Raw genomic sequence first — 18,292 nt, forward strand, 5'->3', positions numbered from 1 at the left:
GGGTGGTGCATCAATTATATAAGAATTTTTTTTAAGCATATTGTCCCAAATGAACACAGAAGCAAGAAAATCTCAAATTTTAATTTATTAGCCCTGACATAAAAAAAAGTCTTCTTAGTCCAGTTTTAAGATTAAAATGAAAGGGGGAAAAATCTCTTATTTCTAAAGAGAACATCTTTAGTTTTTCTTAATATCAGTTGGTTGTAAACTAAAGAAAAAAAAAGTTTTTCACTTTGCACTTCTATGCTAAAACATATATGTTTATGTTATTGAAAGTTATAATAATATGAGGAGACCTAAATACAAGAATTATTAAAGTCAGAATAATACGGAAAAAAAAAGGCTTTAACTATTAGAAGGTGAATTTAAGAGCTATATTCTTCTTAAAGTGAATAGGGAAACCTATGTGTCAAATAAAAAAAATAATAAGCCAAGTTCCTGTGGTATAATTTTTTTTTTCAATTAGGCTACATTTTCTTACTGATAGTATCTAGGGTAGAGAACACGCTTACTATTATTCAATAAAGTAACCACAGGGGGGTTACTTTATAAAGATATAGCATCAATATTAAAATATTCCTGAAGTATACTTTTGAAATACAAATATAAATACAGTGTGAATTAATTTATACTGCTTTTTAAATAAGTATAGTCATTATTTTGTAGGCCTGACCAGACAAAAATTCAACTACACTAATATCCATGGTATTGGTTCAAGTCTTTTATGCTTAAACACAGCGTATCTCTAACCAGGAGAAAAATCAACCAAATAATTAGCTAATCTAATTTGCATTTCTGTGGTCAAGGATAGTTCTTTATGGTTTAAGACAATATGCGTTGATAAGAACTAATATATTAATTAAAACAGGATCAACCATACTGATCCATATTGAAATCAATAAAGGTACAACGCTCATGGACAACAGGCAAATAATTGTTCATAATACAAACATTTATAAAGCTTTATAATTAAATGTCTAAATGGGTAATTTTTCCCTGCTGAGGTCACTAGATCATATTTATTCTTGAGTTAAATGGTACCCATGATTTAAAACAAAATTCACTTTTCAGACCATACCATCTTTAAAATAAAAGGCTGATTAGATGGTAGGAACAATCCAAAATTGAGTTATCTTTGAAATGGAAGTCCATTATTTCCAGCATAATATAAATAGAAAAACAAAGTAAGTTGTATTTCTTCGAACATACAAAGAATTTGAAGACTAGAAAGCACCGAGTCAGCCTAGAATAGTTTCTATTCAAATTAGGTGCTCAATTAATAATTTTGAGTTTAACTGAACAAAATATGTATACTAAGAGATTAAGAAATTTCTGTATTTTTGCCTTAGAATAAAATAATTTTATTTTAAAGAGATTAAATTATTTTGGGAACACTCGGGAGAATATTAAGGTTTGTATTCTAATTGTTAACATTTTTGTTAAATAAATATTTGTTTTAAGTAGGAAAAAATGAATATTTTAAAGTGCAAAATTTCTAAGATCCAGTCTATTTTAACAAAAATGTTTGTAAAAATTGCAGGCATGCATATAGCTTTAAGAAATACATAAAACTATCAAAGTAAAATTTGGAGAACTGTCAAAATGGACATTACAAGAAGGATTTAGCACTAAGCCAGCAGAGTTTCTTATACTTGTTACTTACATTAAAAATAAATTTCACCACAATTAACCTTGGGCCTGGCCTTTGAATTGGTTTTATAATTAAGCTAAATAAGTAAACATGCAGATGACATTATCTGAACTTTGTCTTTCCAAAAATACCTCTCTCATTGGAAACCCATGACTTCACTCCTCATTCTATCTAACCTGAATTTCACAAATCAAGTCACTTTTTTAGTTTGCATATAATGGTGAGGACATCAAAACTGAAAATTTTCTGCCTAATCAGATCTGTTAACAGGTAGGCAAAAAAGTGTTTTAGGAGTTAATCCTGTCCTGTTAACAAATCATCACCTTTGTGTAGATCCTAAAGAGATAGGCCTTGCCATCCTGATGGGGAGCCATGGGAATAAAAGGGCAGAAGAAAAGAAGAGCAAGGATTACTGCATATCGCTCAAGACTGTCTGGGATTCCATGGGGCACTGCGGAGGGGGAAGGGAAATGGGCTAGAGCTGTGTCTATTGGATAAGGACAAAATTTGCCAACAGGGAGAGGAGATCAAGAGCCGATCAGAAGGGCGTGGAAAGAAAGACTATATAGTGTGCTCTTTGTGCTAGTTTCCTGCTTTCTCATGCCGGTTTTTATCCCAGCTTGCTCAACAAAAATGAATGAATTCATTTGCGCAGCAACTGTTCGATAGGATGCAGGTTTTCCTTTCTGAATATTAAAAGGAAATGAGGTTGGCTAGAGCATTAACTCTGGCTATGATTTAAGACAAGTCTGAAACAAAAATAACTGGTGGTATGGGTTATTTTTTTACTTACCTTATAAACTGTTCCAAAAGCACCTGAGCCGAGTACTTTCACTCTTTTGAGCTCCGTTTCTTTTAAAATACGAAGTTGAGCTTGATTGGGTGCCGTACCACTGGGAGTTAAGGGTTCTACTAACTACAAAACAGAAAGAACACAGGTTCTGTAACTTTCAGTTCTAGTCAGTGCCTCTCCCTCTTCCTCATACAAACCAAAAAACACACAAGCACACTTTCCTTGACAAACAATATTTTTTGTCGTCTGGATCACTCACTATTCCCTCAGTGTCTATCCTTTCTCTTCTCATGCTTGGGTGAACACAAGTATAAAAGTGTGCCTACCTTGAGGCATACTAAGCTAGGAGATTCCCCACCCCCACCCCTGACTTTAAAGAAATTTAGGACAATTAGGGGCTCTTGATCCTACTTTTGAAGCCCTTCCAGTTTTGGCCTCTCCAGCTAAGACTCAGATCTTAGTTGGGTCCATGTACCCTAGCAAAATTTTCTTTCTTGTTTTAGGAGACTTGATACACAGAAAAATAAAATCTAGGAAGCCAGGACAAATGTGTCAGAAGAGAAGAAAGTAAGTTAGCACAATGCCAATATCCCAGGACAGTGCTTCTAAAACTTTCATGTGCATTTGAATTACTTGAGATTCTTGTTAAAATGCAGATTCTAGTTCAGTAAGTCTAAGGTTGGGGCTGAAATGTACATTTTTGCAGAACTCCAGGTGATAGCTATTTATGATGATGGTCCTTGAACACATTTTAAGTAGCAAGGCCCTAGAGTACTTTACAGATCAAATATTCTAACATTCTGCGAACTGATTCTAGATCCTAAGTGAATGCTATGGAATGCACAGGGATAGAATAGCCATGAGCGGGAAAGTTTCACTAATTTTGGCTTCCTGGAGGAGGCACACTTTAGAATTGGTCTTGAGGGGGCGCCTGGGTGGCTCAGTCAGTTGAGCCTCTGACTCTTGGTTTCGGCTCAGGCCATGCTATCAGGGTCCTGAGATCAAGCCCCGTGCCGGGTTCTGGGCTCAGTGTGGTCTGTTTGGGATTCTCTCTCTCCCTCTCCTTTTGCCCCTCCCCCTGCTCACCCTCTCTCTCTCTTTCTAAAATAAATACATATATACATACAGTCTTTACAAAAATAAATAAAATTGTTCTTGAGATAATAAAAATGGACTGACATGGAGGAGGGTATTACCATTGTGAAGAACAGTTTGGACACAGCATCAGGAAGAAAGAGGAAGACATAAAGCAGAATACATCAGGGGGTGGGACAGGTCTGAAGGATGAGATTAGGGTGGGAAATACAAGATCATAAAGTGAGCTGGGTGTGGCCAAAAAGGATAAATTCAGGTAATTTTAGGTGTTCAGTTTATTTGCCATTCATCCAGAAAGGATGAATAAGCAGGGGAAAGGTATGTGAATGTGTACCAATTTCTTGCCTATGTGAGAAAAAACAGAACAAAACAAAGTATAAACAGGAGAGAAAATCTGGGTACCAAAAGTCTATATCTTACGTTAAAATTTTAGGTTTTTATCTATGCTTGGGTAAAAAAGCAAGTGAGAGAAATAGAAGTTTCCTTTTTTTAAGTTAAATAAAGGAACTAAACTTTAAACTCAGACAAATAGCTTGCTCTCTCTCAGCATAAGGAAATAATTAAAGGCAACTCCTACTCAAATGGTCTTGAAAACCATCACAGTATTTCACAGTGTCTGTTTACAATGCTAAGTGCACTGTGACCCTGTGGCTTGGTTATTATTATGCTTCTGTGAACATCATGGTCTGCTTAAGTAGCTGAACAGAATCTTGAATGTAGATAAGTGTAGTGATAGTTGGCAAGAATTCGGAGAAGATGATAAAATTATCAATAAATTTGGGCTCTTGTCTAAAAGCTTGACAACAAATATGTTTCCATTTCTTTTTCAAATTTACATTTTTAAAAATGCATATAAAATCACATAAAATAAATCTCAGAAAGAATTACAAAATCCTTTGCAAAACTGGAAAAATTCCATCAGAGAATCTCCTTCATTTGAATCCAAATCTGTGATGCAGAATTTACTTAGTAGATTTTGATACACACACTATATGTATATAATCAGGAACTTTAATGAATTATTTTTTAAAATGACATAAAAACATATAAAAGTCATATGCAAGATTGGGGACTAGATTTCAGCATTTTGGGGCATATATATACATATATATATACGTATATACATATATATATATACATATATATATGTATACACATATATATAAAATATATGCTTTGGCATATAATATGCCATAATTCCATATTTTGAAACCCTCACAATTGTGCCTGCAATGTTTAGTCTTCTGAAATTTTCTTAGATATCACTTAAAAATTTATACAAACACATTTTTCCAGGAATTTGAGAATGATACCTAAAAGAAACATTGTCTCATTTTGCAAGCCAGTATGGCAGAAAGGGTGTCAAGTTTAAATTTGTAGGTTTGCACACTAGTACTGCCACTTACAGGCTGAGAAAGCAATTTACCCCTCTTAATACCTTATTTTCCACCTGTGAAATAGGTACAGCAATAATTACCATAGAAGACTGTCAAAGGATGAAATGGGATGTAACATAGCTGAAAAACTTTGGAACATTGCTTGCATATTGTAGGCACTGAATCTGTCACTCTTCACGTCCCATTAAGGCTTTCTAATGACAGTATCCATCAAAGCATCAAGCTTACAGTGCATATTTTAAGTGTATGTTGAGAAAAAAACATATTTTCTACTTTTATGCATGTAACACAAGACAGGCAATCTGGAGCAATATGATTTTGGAAAAGCATATTAACTGTAAGTACATTCCAACAATATATCATGCTTTAACAAGTTTTTCACATCCGAGACAGATTTCTAGCTTTAGTATTTAAGGATTTGAGTTGATCTCTTAAGAATTCCTCTTCTGTTTAGACGATAGAAAATCATAGTTATTTACTTTTACTGAGAGAAAGATGGGAATCCTACAATTATCTAATTTAGTGCTAAGCAATAACTTTTTATAAGAAATAGAATCGGCTTCTAAAACCAATCAGTATGTGTTTATTTAGTAGTGAAACGTCAATTCGAAGGACATTCCTAGAAAGCACCGCATTAAAAAAGAAAACAAACAGAACAATTGTTTGCATAGCCGTGAGGCTTTCCTGCATGTGGTCAAGGGACAGAATTCCTTTCCTATTTATTCAATCACCTAAATGTCCACTGCTGTTCCAAGCCCTCAGTTCCTCTCTAATTTACTTCACTTCTTCGACTTTTCTCCACGACTGCCCCAAGTAGGCTATGAGGGAGAATTCTATCTGCCTTCAGCATCCTAGCTATACTGAAAATATGCACAGCATATGTGTTGTGTCCGAACTTGTATTCACGTGTGCAAGGTTGAAAACGATCAAGCTGATCTTTTGTAAACATCCAGCTCAAGTGAAAATTACTATTACTTTTTCTCATGTACATAACTGACTACCTATCTTATGCTTGAATATCTCTATCGATAAGATAACCCATTCTAATTTTAGACAACTCCAATTCTTAGGCATTCTTTCCTGCATGTAACTAAAGTAGCTTCCTGAACATTTCACATGATTCTTCTATCTACTTTCAAATTCTAGAGTAAGAGAGCTAAAATTTAATTCATGATCAGTTTGCAAAATTTATGAATGAATATTTTCATTCCTGTCAGTGTTAAAAGGAAAAGTCAGACTGTCACACTGACAATGAGCAAAAAAGCAGATCCAGAGAAAGCTAAGTCTCAGAACAGAATTGCTCTGAGTTGTTCAAACAGCCATGGATGTGTGTATCAGGAGAAAGAAGGTAAGGTGCAAGCTGAAAAGGATCTGGCAATGCATAGTTTTTCTGTAATTGTTTTTCCCCTGTAACCTACACAGTGAAAACTATCACCTTGCATGGTAGAGAACTCAGAGTGGCAATATAAGAGAAATTATAATAATTTGTTGGCAATTTACATATTCACAATAACTAACATGCATAACATTAAATGTTTCCCATAAATTGTGTGGTAAGGTCTGTGTGATTATAATAGGAAGCTTTATCCTGTAAGCTCAGCTTTTCACTATTGATATAATGGGATCAGTGGCTACCAATTTAATGACCCTAATTAAAGCATAAATTGCTTGCCTATCTGGCTTTATTTTGAATCAGAAAAATTCTAACATTTTTCTAGTTCTGCTGTTGAGATATCCTCTATCCAGATGTTTTCTAGTTCCGCTACTGTAATATCCTAGAACTCTAGTGGGATTCCTCCTCCAAAAGAAACAGATACGTCTTTTCAATAAGATCTGTCATTCAATCAGATAATCTCCTTGACCTCTGCCATTTGTCCTCTTTAAGCTATAAAACTGCCTTGACTACTTTTACTATATACTCTGATTTTTCATCAACTCTGTATAACATGCTATAAACTTTAAACCCTCAGCAGGAAATTGAACAAAGTTTTCACTTGGGTTAAAAAACCGAGTATCATCTAAACCTTCTAAACCTAACGAAAGTCCCTAAACGCATGGAGAACAAATAAATACCACACCTCTGTTTCCAGAAATCTTCTTAAGGCTCTTTTCTTTTTGATGCTCTTCCTTCTAACATAAACTGCAAATGTTAGACCCACGATGACCAGGATGAAGAGCCCGCCAATAACTCCCGCTGCAATTAGCGGAGTTCTGCCCACCAGAATGAAAAAGAAGAAGGAAAAAAAAATTAAGAAGAGAGACAAGACAGAGGGAGAAAAAGAGCAGTTGTGCAATACATTATCCACACATTACAAGTCTAGTCAGTTAGAAGAAATACAAATAAAAAATGCATTTGAGCCATCACAAAATTTTTGAGGGAATAAAAACTATGCCCACGTTTTGTTTTGCTTTGTTTTTTAAGTAATAAACCATGCACATACAACTAATCTTTGGAGATGAGTGGCCACAGCATGCCATTTAACAACAACAACAACAACAACAACAACAACAAAATAACACTTGGTAACAGAATGAAGAACACGTGTCAAAATGTTGATACACAAGCATTTTAAATTATTTTCATTTTACCTTTTCTGAAAATAAATGGAAATATATTTTAATAATATTGTTGTGGCATTTTCAACATTTTGTCTAAAGTAGGCTTTCTCAACAGTGGCACTATTGACATTTTGGGCTGGGCACTTATTTGCTGTGGGGGACTGTCTTATGCATTTTAGGATGTTTATCAACATCCTTAGCCTCCATCCACTAGATGCCAGTAGCACCCCATCCTCTAGTCATGACAATTTCTCTAGATACTGTCAAATGTCTGCCAAAATCACCCCCAACCTCTTCTCCCCCCACTTTGAGAACTACTGCTCTAAAGCAAAAAGGCATGGTCTGGAGGTAGAGCAAAAAGGCATGGTCTGGAGATACATGACCCGCACAACTCTGGAGCAGGAGGGTACCAATAAGAGAGATGTACTGACAAAAGCGCTGTTTCAAACTCTGGGTAGGCATCTCCGCTGGGGTAAAGGGCAGGAAAAAGATAAAGAATTGGGTCAGACAGGTTTTCAGAGTTATAATGACAGGAGTAATGATTACCAAAAGTGTGCCTAAGCATCATATACCCATAAAAGAGGTCTACACATTAAGTACTACATTAAAAGGGGGTTAGAAGAGATTCACTAGAGATTTATATTCTTAAAGTGTTTCTCTAATACATTGTTAGCTAAGATATAATTTTGAAACTAATCACTTACTGTTTTCTAAGATAAATTTTTTCCTTGCTTGAAAAGTGATATTTATGGTCTTAATTTCTTGTTCTAGAGTAGAGTAGTATCTATGAACTTTCTGTGGTCAAAGCCCTGACGTACATTAATTTCATACATCATAACAAAGAGCCCAGAGTAAAACACATAGGTGTTACCTAATATATATTTGACCATGAAGCCATGACAGATACAAAAAAAAAAAAAAAGAACTTCCTGAATGTCCATGCTTTTCATAGTAAAGTATTTTATATCTTATATTCCTATTTGCAGAAGAATCTACTCTGTACGAATACATTCTTTTAGAAAAAAAAATTACTTGCTCTTGCAAAATAAACTTTTGCTGAAAGACACATCAGAAATAATGATAGTGGATGATCCTAAATAAAATTTTTAAATTTTAAAGAGCTCTTGAAAAAAATGTGTCACTTCTATAAATGAAGCCATGTCTTTTAAAGATTATGACTGTTATATTGCCGTATAAAACTACAGAAAAACCTCAAGAAGTATTTCATCCTAAAGGTTGTTTCCTGACAGCCAAAAGTACTATAGCATACTGGAATGTTGCTATAATTCAACTAGATTTTCCTAAATGGAATTTTATAAAGATATAAAAATCTATGCTGAGAAAATTAAAGTGTAGTATGGTCACAAACTCATCATTGTGATGTGTTTTGGCGTGTGTAAGATCATATTTTTGAGCATGGCAGTTAAATATGTATTTCAAAAAAATATTTTAAGTTTTCAGTCCAAGGCATAATTTCCAGTTCAAGTCCTAACATATCCCTGAAAAAGCCATTACTACACAAAGGGTTGTATTTTTTTTTTCTTCAACCCAATATTTTTATTGCAAAGGATTTATGTATGACTGAGAATAGTACTCAACACTTTGTTAATTGTAGATCTAAACTAAACTCTAAACTTCCTCTGCTTACCTATTTTGCAAAAGAATAAGTGGCATGAATTATGAAAATATATGTCAATGTCACTGTAAATTAACAGAAAATGCTCTATTTTATTTTTGTTTGTTTTCCATTTTAAGAAGAATCATTCCTAATAGAACAAAATAAGACCTCTGCCTTCACTTTTTCCATTTAATTTGGGTGGCTGTCAACTGTCATGCCATTACTACTTAGTTAGGTCAAGGCAATGCACATAAAACACTCAAAAACTTAATAGACAGTAATTTCTATGTTTTTCTAGTTAGCATTTACCGTCAATATTTTCCCATGGCAGTTCCTTGGTGGGTTTGCATTTCTTTACCATTTTTCTTCTCTTACCCCCTGCAGGAGTAGTAGAGGTACAAACAACCTGAAGAGGTAAAGAACTAGTTTCTACACCTAAAAATTGTACACAAATGTTTTGTTGGACTTTTTAAGTGGTCAAATTCTTCATATTTCAGTAGAATATATTCTTGAAAATTAAATCATGAACCATAAGTAAACAACCAGTCAAATTGAGAAGGGGGAATTTTCCAAAAGTCAACTTGTATGTTCTCTTTAATAAGTGAATATGAAAAATAAGGTACTGGTGTTGATTAAGAAGACTTACTAGTTATAAAAACAAGATGTGAAATGCAATCCTGGACTGGACCTTAGTTTGGACAACCATTTGTATAGACATCTTTCTAGGTAACTTGAAAAGTTTGATTATGGATCAGGTAATAGATGAGATAAAAATGTACTACCATGGAAAGATGCAGGCTAGAAACTTAAAAGATTGGGTTAGAAACAGTAGAATCTCAATAAGAGAAAAATCCATACATGCACAAGTATGTGCATATGAATATCTAGAATATACATTAAGACACTAAACGGTACTTGTCTTCGGATAGTATGACTATAGTGCTCTTATTGTTGTATTTTTACTAATGGGCATTTTCTAATTTTATACAATGTATTTACATATTTTTTGAAATAAAAGTTTGTTAAATTTAAGAAAAACGCAGAAAAATAAATCACTGTCTAAAAGTTTAGTTTTATAATAATGGCCTTGTTTTCTTTTTTTCCTTGACTGTTTACTTTGCATTTTTTCAATTAATTCATTTTGCTATCCCCGTCACTTTTACGATGTAAGTACTTCTGTAGATATTTTCTATTAATTATAGTTTAATGCATCTGAGACATTTATCACTCACTATGTACAATTAACACTTTGCTTCAGAAAACCAACCTAATCTGAAGTTAATACTGCTTACACATTTCCTACCCTCCACAATTTTGATGATCCCTAGATTGTAGGTGTGGGATAGATGCCCATTTTTTCCTGAAAGTTAATGCTTCAACTCTTATGAGGACCGTTTGGATAAAGAGGAGATAGCTACTTAAGATACTTTTCAAAAATTGCTATTATCCTTCCTAGGTATAATGCTGGCTATTGACAACTAAGCTATATTTCTGAAAGCAAGTGTTTCTTTTTACACGTGAGTCAGAGTAACCTCTTAAAAGGCTGAGCTAGGACACTGTTAACAAGATCATAAGGGTCAAACACTAAGGGACCTAGAATACTCTGTCATTCCGTATCTGTTACAGGAGTATTGTTTGTTGTCATTTGCCTACATATTAAAAAGAGAGGAACCCCTAAAATATAAAAGGGCATTTCAGGTGCCAATTCCAAGCTTAGATTAAAAGGATGTGATGAACTGATAATTTATCTTATTCTGTGATTTGGAGATACTATAATGAAAGAGATATTCTCCCACTATTCAAGAGCCTAATACAATAAAGTTTCTGAATCACAAATGAACTTGGCTCATTTATTTAAAAAACATATAATTTAGTTTTCATAATTTCATTTAGAAGTTCAGTGATAACAGAATGTATTATATTCTACTGCCTTGAATGCAATTATCTGTCTTAAACAGTTATCTGTAAGAGTAGTATATCCCAAAACTATATTACTCATATAATAAGATATATTCTTAACATTTATTGCTATATTTGAACCATGTTATTTCTCACTGGAGAATATAAAATGTGAGAGAATACAGGAAACCTGATTTTATAAACATCCAGATATTCTCCTTCATTGATATGTTTCTTTCCAGATCAGGTCAGAAAAAAAAATGTAGTAAAGTAAATATAATTTATGATTAAAACTCAATGGCTCTAAAACTCTTATACCATTTTCCATTTAATGTCAAAGACGGATTTTCCTCCTAAAAATATACAGTAGTATTTTTTTTTTAAATTGTAAACTACGTAAAACTGGTATTTTTGACTAATACAGTCATTGCAAAGAATGCTAAATCTATAAGATTCCTTTATAGGTTTATCACCAAATAAAAGGATTTTAATTTAATGTTTTAGGTATATTTTTCTTTATTTCTTGAATACAGAATAATTTTCCATACAGATAAGGGAAATAACCAGAAGTCCTATAAAACACCAATGGCATAATTTACAACCAACAATATGACTTTGAATCAGTGAGCTCCATTTTTGGAAACTTCTAAATTAAATTATAATGTGGAGATGGGTTTCAGGATTCCACTGGATCAGACTTATAGTGGATTCAATGCTTATTTATGGGTACTAAAAGTTAAACAGAATTTTTAAAAATTTAAATAGGAAGTAAAAGCAAACAAAAACAACAGCTAGTCAGATAACTTGAACAGGGCATTTTTGTATAAAACTTTAAGTAAAATGGTGAAACATTTTTTTTTTGTTTACCTTTCAAATCTGCATGATTTTTCCTTAGAGTGGCATATTGTGCTGGAAAGAGGCTTCAGACCAATCTGAATTTTAATTACATGTCTGCCTATAACTAGTCGTGAGTGTAGTTCTTCCGTCAAATAACTCAGCTTAAATACACATAAATACATTCTTCACCTAAGGTAATAAAAAATAAACACAGCAGGGAACTATCTATTCCTTTTTACATTTCTGAGCTCTGATAAATTTGCCTCTAGATCCTATCAAATAAATAAAATTTAAAAATTAAATAAAATTTAAATAAAATATCTTTAAGCATTTGTGAATCATATGCCTCCGTTTGGCCAATCTATATTTGTCCCAGTGTAAATCTCAATAGTACCCCACAGACTCTCAAAAGCGGCCCTGTGTGAGCAATAAATCAAATGTTTACCTTAACTTTAGTCCAATTTCAAGGACCTGGGATACCTCAAGCTAACAAGTCTTTACATGTAACAGTTACATCTACAAGTGTGTGCATGTGCACATTGTTCATGTGTATACTTACACACATTCATACAAGAGGACAATAGTATTAACAGGTTTTCCTTGCTAGGAAGGTATATTAATCACTGCCTGTAATAATCATATATGTAACTTAAATGGTTGTTTCATAAATGAGGGTCAGATGTTAAGATTCTCTGTAATTTTATATTTTCTTTAAGAAATATAATTAGATAATATTGGCTATCATCTTGAACCCTGTCTTCCTTCTGAAAATCCTACAGTGGCAATCAGACAAAAGTGTGACTCTGCCATGAACCAGAGGTTAAATCTATCATCAGCAATGCACTCCATGTTTCCTAATTTGCTCCTGCTATAAGAAAAATATAGTTGATCAGAAATATGTTGACTCCCCAATTAAAAAAAAAAGTTGACTCATTATTGAAAGAAAATTCTTAGAATCATTTGCTAACTGAGGTAAGGAATACAACTTTGGAAACAACATTTTCAATATTTTATTAGTTAGGTAAGCAGTTTAAACATAGCAAAAGTTCTGCTCAAATAAGGGGAACATGAAATTTGCCTGCCATCAGGTAAGGGACACCTGGCTGGCTCAGTCGGAAGAGGTACAACTCTTGATCTAGGGGTTGTAGGTTTGAGCCCTACATTGGGTGCAGAGATTACTTACATAATAATTAAAAAAAAAAAAGATAGAGACTGTCATCAGCTATTCAGGAGTTTTACAGTGCATATAGTGTCACTAACAATTCCCTTCATTTTCAATGGGAAGTAATCTAAAACAAATGAAAATGTTAAAGACATTTTATTCTGATATAGAAAACATTTCCTTTTATAGAAGTAAATCAGAGACTTTTTTTGGTCCTATATACTACCCTTAAATTAAAAATAAATAAATAAATTGACTATAAGCTTTTGATTCTAATAATAGTTGTATGTTTTTAATTAAAATTTATTTTTACATACACTACAGTATGTTTTCACTATAACTATGTAATGTAAATCTTACAACCCCCATATAAAATATAATGAAGTAGACTCTGAGAAAAGTTAAGACACCTAGATAAGGTCAAACATGATAGGAATGCTAACATTTTACATCTTGGGATCTCAAGTCCATGAATTTTTCAGCTATATTATGTTGTCTCCCTTTCCAAATTTGACTCATTAGAATTGTTTTTTAAGGCAGATTGACAAATCATTTTTTTCTTCAATATCTGTTTGAAAGTAAATAATAGAAAATACACATAAATTTACATAGGGGTTCTAATAGACTCTTTGATTTTATATTTAGTTCTATCTTACTATTGTACTCACTGGACTATCATTTTATCTGCCTTGCAATGTTCATTGTGGTTTCAGTTTATTAAATCCTTTATGTCTTTATTGAAATTTATAAGTGACCTTATTCTTTACTTAGCTTCATTTTATTTTCTCAATGAAAAAACAGTTAAGAGGATTTTTTGGCTTATAAAAAAAAAACCCTGGATTTCCTTTAAAAAAGGCAAAGACAAGCAGTATCTATCATTCTAGTTATAGTGCATACTGCACTGATAGTCTGTTCAGTCTTCTCCAAAGAGGTTCAGATTTGAAACAAGAGACCTTGAAACACCAGGAAACGTTGAAATTCCCCAGAAGACATTATAAGTGTTACTGCCTAGGGCAAGGAAAACCACATTAATGTTTCTTTTTTTTTTTCCTCCTACAAACTGTGCTTATGGTGACCCAGAATTCCACCTGCTCTATAAATATGACACATCTTTTCTTTTTGAGCAAATATAAGTGATCTGGGTCAGACTCTGAGGTAGACATCAGTTGACAGTTACAGTTTTTACTTGATGAGACCTAGAGTGTTACAGTAGGTCTCTACCCTTTGATTAGGATTCTGGATTCCTTGGGGCACCTGGGTGGCGCAGTCCTTAAGCGTCTGCCTTCGGCTCAGGGCGTGATCCCAGTGTTCTGGGATCGAGCCCCACATCAGGCTCCTCCGCTAGGAGCCTGCTTCTTCCTCTCCCACTCCCCCTGCTTGTGTTCCCTCTCTTGCTGGCTGTCTCTCTCTGTCAAATAAATAAAGTCTTAAAAAAAAGAAAAAGATTCTGGATTCCTCTTACTCTTAAATGTAAGCAGAAATATAAGTGCTGAAGCAAATGAATCACAACATAGTCTCCCTCTTCCTAAGCAAATTTGACTTGTCTTGTTGTGATAAGATATATATTTTTCCCCGATATTTCTTAAGTCTGTGAATGTTACAGATTATTCGATAAAAGAGTGTTGCGGAGTATTTCAGTAGAGATGCTGCCATTAAAGCAATATGCAAATATCCTCTGGATTCTTTTACCTCTCGGATTAGCCTCCGAGAAAAATTTCTAAGAGTTTCATGTAATTTCTTCCTTCTTTCTATTGGTGATTTTGTATCTATCTACGGGTTTTGTTTGCTTGTTTGTTATAATTTATAAGATAGTGTACGTACTTGCAGATTTGATTTTGGGGACAGACATTCTCATGCTTAAACATACCATTCTGAGGATAGATATGATCCACTTATGAATTTCTTTCCTTTTTTTCAGCTTTGTTGAGGTAAAATAGAAAAATACCTATGGATTTCTACAAGTCAAGTGTTGAGAGGGAATTAGATTAAAAAGAAATTTTCTTTCAGTAGGTTTTTTTAAGAACGCAGGTGAATTTTTGGCACTTAGATTTTTTTCATAGTTTACCTAGTACACAGTATCAGCAATGTCTGTATTAGTACAGCACTTTTATGACCATCCGTAGAGACAGTATATAGAAATATGTTTAATGCCACAAACAGAATATTGTAAACATTTAATTACCAAATACATTATCTACTAAGTATTCCATTCTGTTAACCTATTCATTACATAGATACGGTAATCTGGAGCAACATGCCAAAGGATTAAAAAATTGAGGATAAGGCTTTTACAACTTCAATTGTGTTTCCCATCAAAATTGTTCAACATGCTAAGGAATTTATTAGTTTTACAATACAGTAGATAATGGTACTTAAACACAACTATAAAAGGGAAAGCAGGAGAGGGTAGGCACCATTCTCTGTTCCCATATGTTAAGATTTTTCTTCACCTCAAAATCCCCATTCATTCTAAACACTGTAACTGCAGATAACCTGTGTTGCTAACAGAGATTATATTCTATTGGGCAATTACATCTCTATTTATCAAAGCACTAGGCTGTACATTTGTGTCAGGTTTATTGGGCACAATTACATAATAGAGATTAAAGCAGTCCTGTTTTCAGAGGATTCACAAACCAATTTTTTAAGTAATGATTTGACTTGTTCTCTTTATATACAATTTTGTACATAAGGCATCTAAAAAAAATTTAGTATGCTTTTTAGACACCCTAATCCTTCCCTTAGCCTAAAAACTTTTTTTAAAAAGAAAACACAAAAAGGAAATAAAGAAATGTCTTTCTTAAGAAATATTACTCCTTTTAATTTGGTGAAATGTTTTCTACTTTTTTTGCCCTGCTGGGCGGCCTTATTTCCTTTTTAAGGAGACCTCCAACTGTTCTCAGAAGAATTGGCAGCCTTCATAAATTCTTAAGATTTGGATGAAATGAGATGGGGGAGACTTTGAGAAGCAGGTACAGTCATGGGGAAGATGCCAGGATTTGGGATATCCATGTAGGGTCATTGACATTTCTTGCATAATTAAATAACAAAGCTACTTTTACTAGGTGTTTTATGTGTGTTATGTAAAATAATTCTTCCAACATAATGGATTATGTGTGATGAATCTGAGGTAGGTTATACAACTTGCCTAAGGTCAAAAGCATCCTAAGAGGATAGTCAGGATTTAAATCTTGGCATGTTTACATTAACATATGATTGCATGAGTATATTACATCAGTGGAACAGAGAGTCCAGAAATAAACCCATGCATATACGCTCCATTTATTTATAACAAAGGAGCCAAGTGTATAAAATGGGGAGAGGACAGTCTCTTCAATAAATGATGTTGGGAAAACCAGACAACCACATGCAAAAGAATGAAACTGGACCACTATCTTATACCACACACACAAAATAACTCAAAATGAATTACAGACTTGAATGTAAGAGACCTGAAACCATAAAACTCCTAGAAAAAAACAAAAATAGGTGGTAAACTCCTTGACATAGGTCTTGACAATAATTTTGGATTTGACACCAAAACAAAGGTAATAAAAGCAAAAATCAACAAGTGGGTCTACATCAAGCTAAAAAGCTTTTTCACCCCAAAGGAAGATATGGAAAAAAAGGAAAAGAAAACTTACTGAATGAGAGAAAATATTTGTAAATTATCATGATAATGAGTTAATATCTAAAATACATGAAGAACTAATATAACTCAATTTTAAAAATCCAATTACAAAATGGACAGAGAATCTAAATACACATTCATCAAAAAAAAAAGATACAGAGAAGGCCAACATGAAAAGATGTTCAACATCTTTAATCATTAGGGAAATGCCAATTAAAACAACAATGAGATATTATGTCATACCAGTTAGAATGACAATTATCAATAAGTCAAGAAATAACAAATGTTGACGAAAATACAGAGAAAAGGAAACCCTTTCTCCACTGTTGAGTGCACTGTTGGTGGGAATATAAACTGGGGTAGCCATGCTGGAGGTTCCTCAAAAAATTAAAAATAGAGCTACCATATGATAAAAAGCAATTCTACTTCTGGGTATTCACCTACAGAAAATGAAAACATTAATTCAAAAAGATACATGTACCCCCATGTTTATTGCAGCATTACTTATAATAACCAAGATATGGAAACAATGTAAGTGTCCTTCAATAGATGAATGGATAAAGAAGATGTGGTATATATATACAATGGAATATTTCTCAGCCATCAAAAAGAATGAAATCTTGCCATTTATAACACCTTGATGGACCTTGAAAGAATCATACTAAGTGAAGTAAGTCAGACAGAATAAGACAGATACCATATGGTCTCGCTTATATGTGGGATCTAAAACAAAAACAAACAAACAAAAACCCAAACAATAATAAAAAATGAGCTTATAGATACAGAAAACAGATTTGTAGTTGCCAGGGGTAGAAGATTGGGGGATGTGAAATTGGTAAAGTGTTAGGAGTCAAAAGTACAAATTTACAGTTATAAAATAAATAAATCATGGGGATATAATGCACAACATGGTGGCTATAGTTAATAATACTGTATTATATATGTGAAAGTTGTTAAAAGAGTAAATCTTAAAAGTTCTCATCACAAGAAGAAATAATTTAGTAACTATATATGGTAACTGATGTTAACTAGACTTGTAGTAATCATTTGGCAAAAATACATGTATTGAATCATTATGTTGTTGGAAGCTAATATAATGCTTTGTCAATTCTATCTCAAAAATGTTAAAAGAAATGTTTAGAAAGAAACAGTTTATATAATTTTTCTCCTTTTAAATAAGAGTAACAGACATTATAAAAGGTAGTATTTTAAAATTTCTTGTACTTGCAAACTAAAAAGAGCACACACACAAAATAGGTTAGAAAGATTGGTCTGGCAACAGGTGTAGGTAGATAAGAGGGGAAAAGAAGACATTTTCAAGACTAGTTAGCTGAGTATTTTAATAGTCCTCATCAGTGGCAATGAGAGGCAGACTAGAGAAGTATAGAGGAAAAAACAGAGAAGTATCACAGTAGTAGAAAATTAAAAAGTACAAAGTCAACAGTGATAGGAGACAAAGGAGAGGTCCCACACTTGGGTGAATGGAAGGCTGATGATGGCGTTCACACACATGAGAAAATCAGGAGAATGACAACATTTGGAAGGGAGCAGTGTTGAGTTCTGAATCTATGGATTTGAGGTGTGAAGGGTATACAGGTGTATCATCATCATTTAAATCTACTTTCAAATTTCCGTATCCACTTGTTTCCC

The 18,292-nt window shown here is 33.3% G+C and overlaps 1 protein-coding gene across 2 annotated transcripts in view; it reads right to left on the reverse strand.

Moving 5' to 3' along the window:
• The window catches only part of ERBB4 (erb-b2 receptor tyrosine kinase 4), a 1,084,887-nt gene that overhangs the window by 207,531 nt on the left and 859,064 nt on the right, over positions 1 to 18,292 (reverse strand). For both annotated transcript variants that reach the window (XM_057304520.1, XM_057304522.1), the window contains exons 17-18: positions 7,015 to 7,147; positions 2,445 to 2,567 (exon numbers count right to left, since the gene is read on the reverse strand). In XM_057304520.1, coding sequence (XP_057160503.1) covers positions 2,445 to 2,567; positions 7,015 to 7,147 — 256 coding nt within the window. The remainder of the gene's footprint in view (positions 1 to 2,444; positions 2,568 to 7,014; positions 7,148 to 18,292) is intronic.

This window comes from Ursus arctos, unplaced genomic scaffold, assembly GCF_023065955.2.
Source record: "Ursus arctos isolate Adak ecotype North America unplaced genomic scaffold, UrsArc2.0 scaffold_1, whole genome shotgun sequence".
Lineage (NCBI taxonomy): Eukaryota > Metazoa > Chordata > Mammalia > Carnivora > Ursidae > Ursus > Ursus arctos.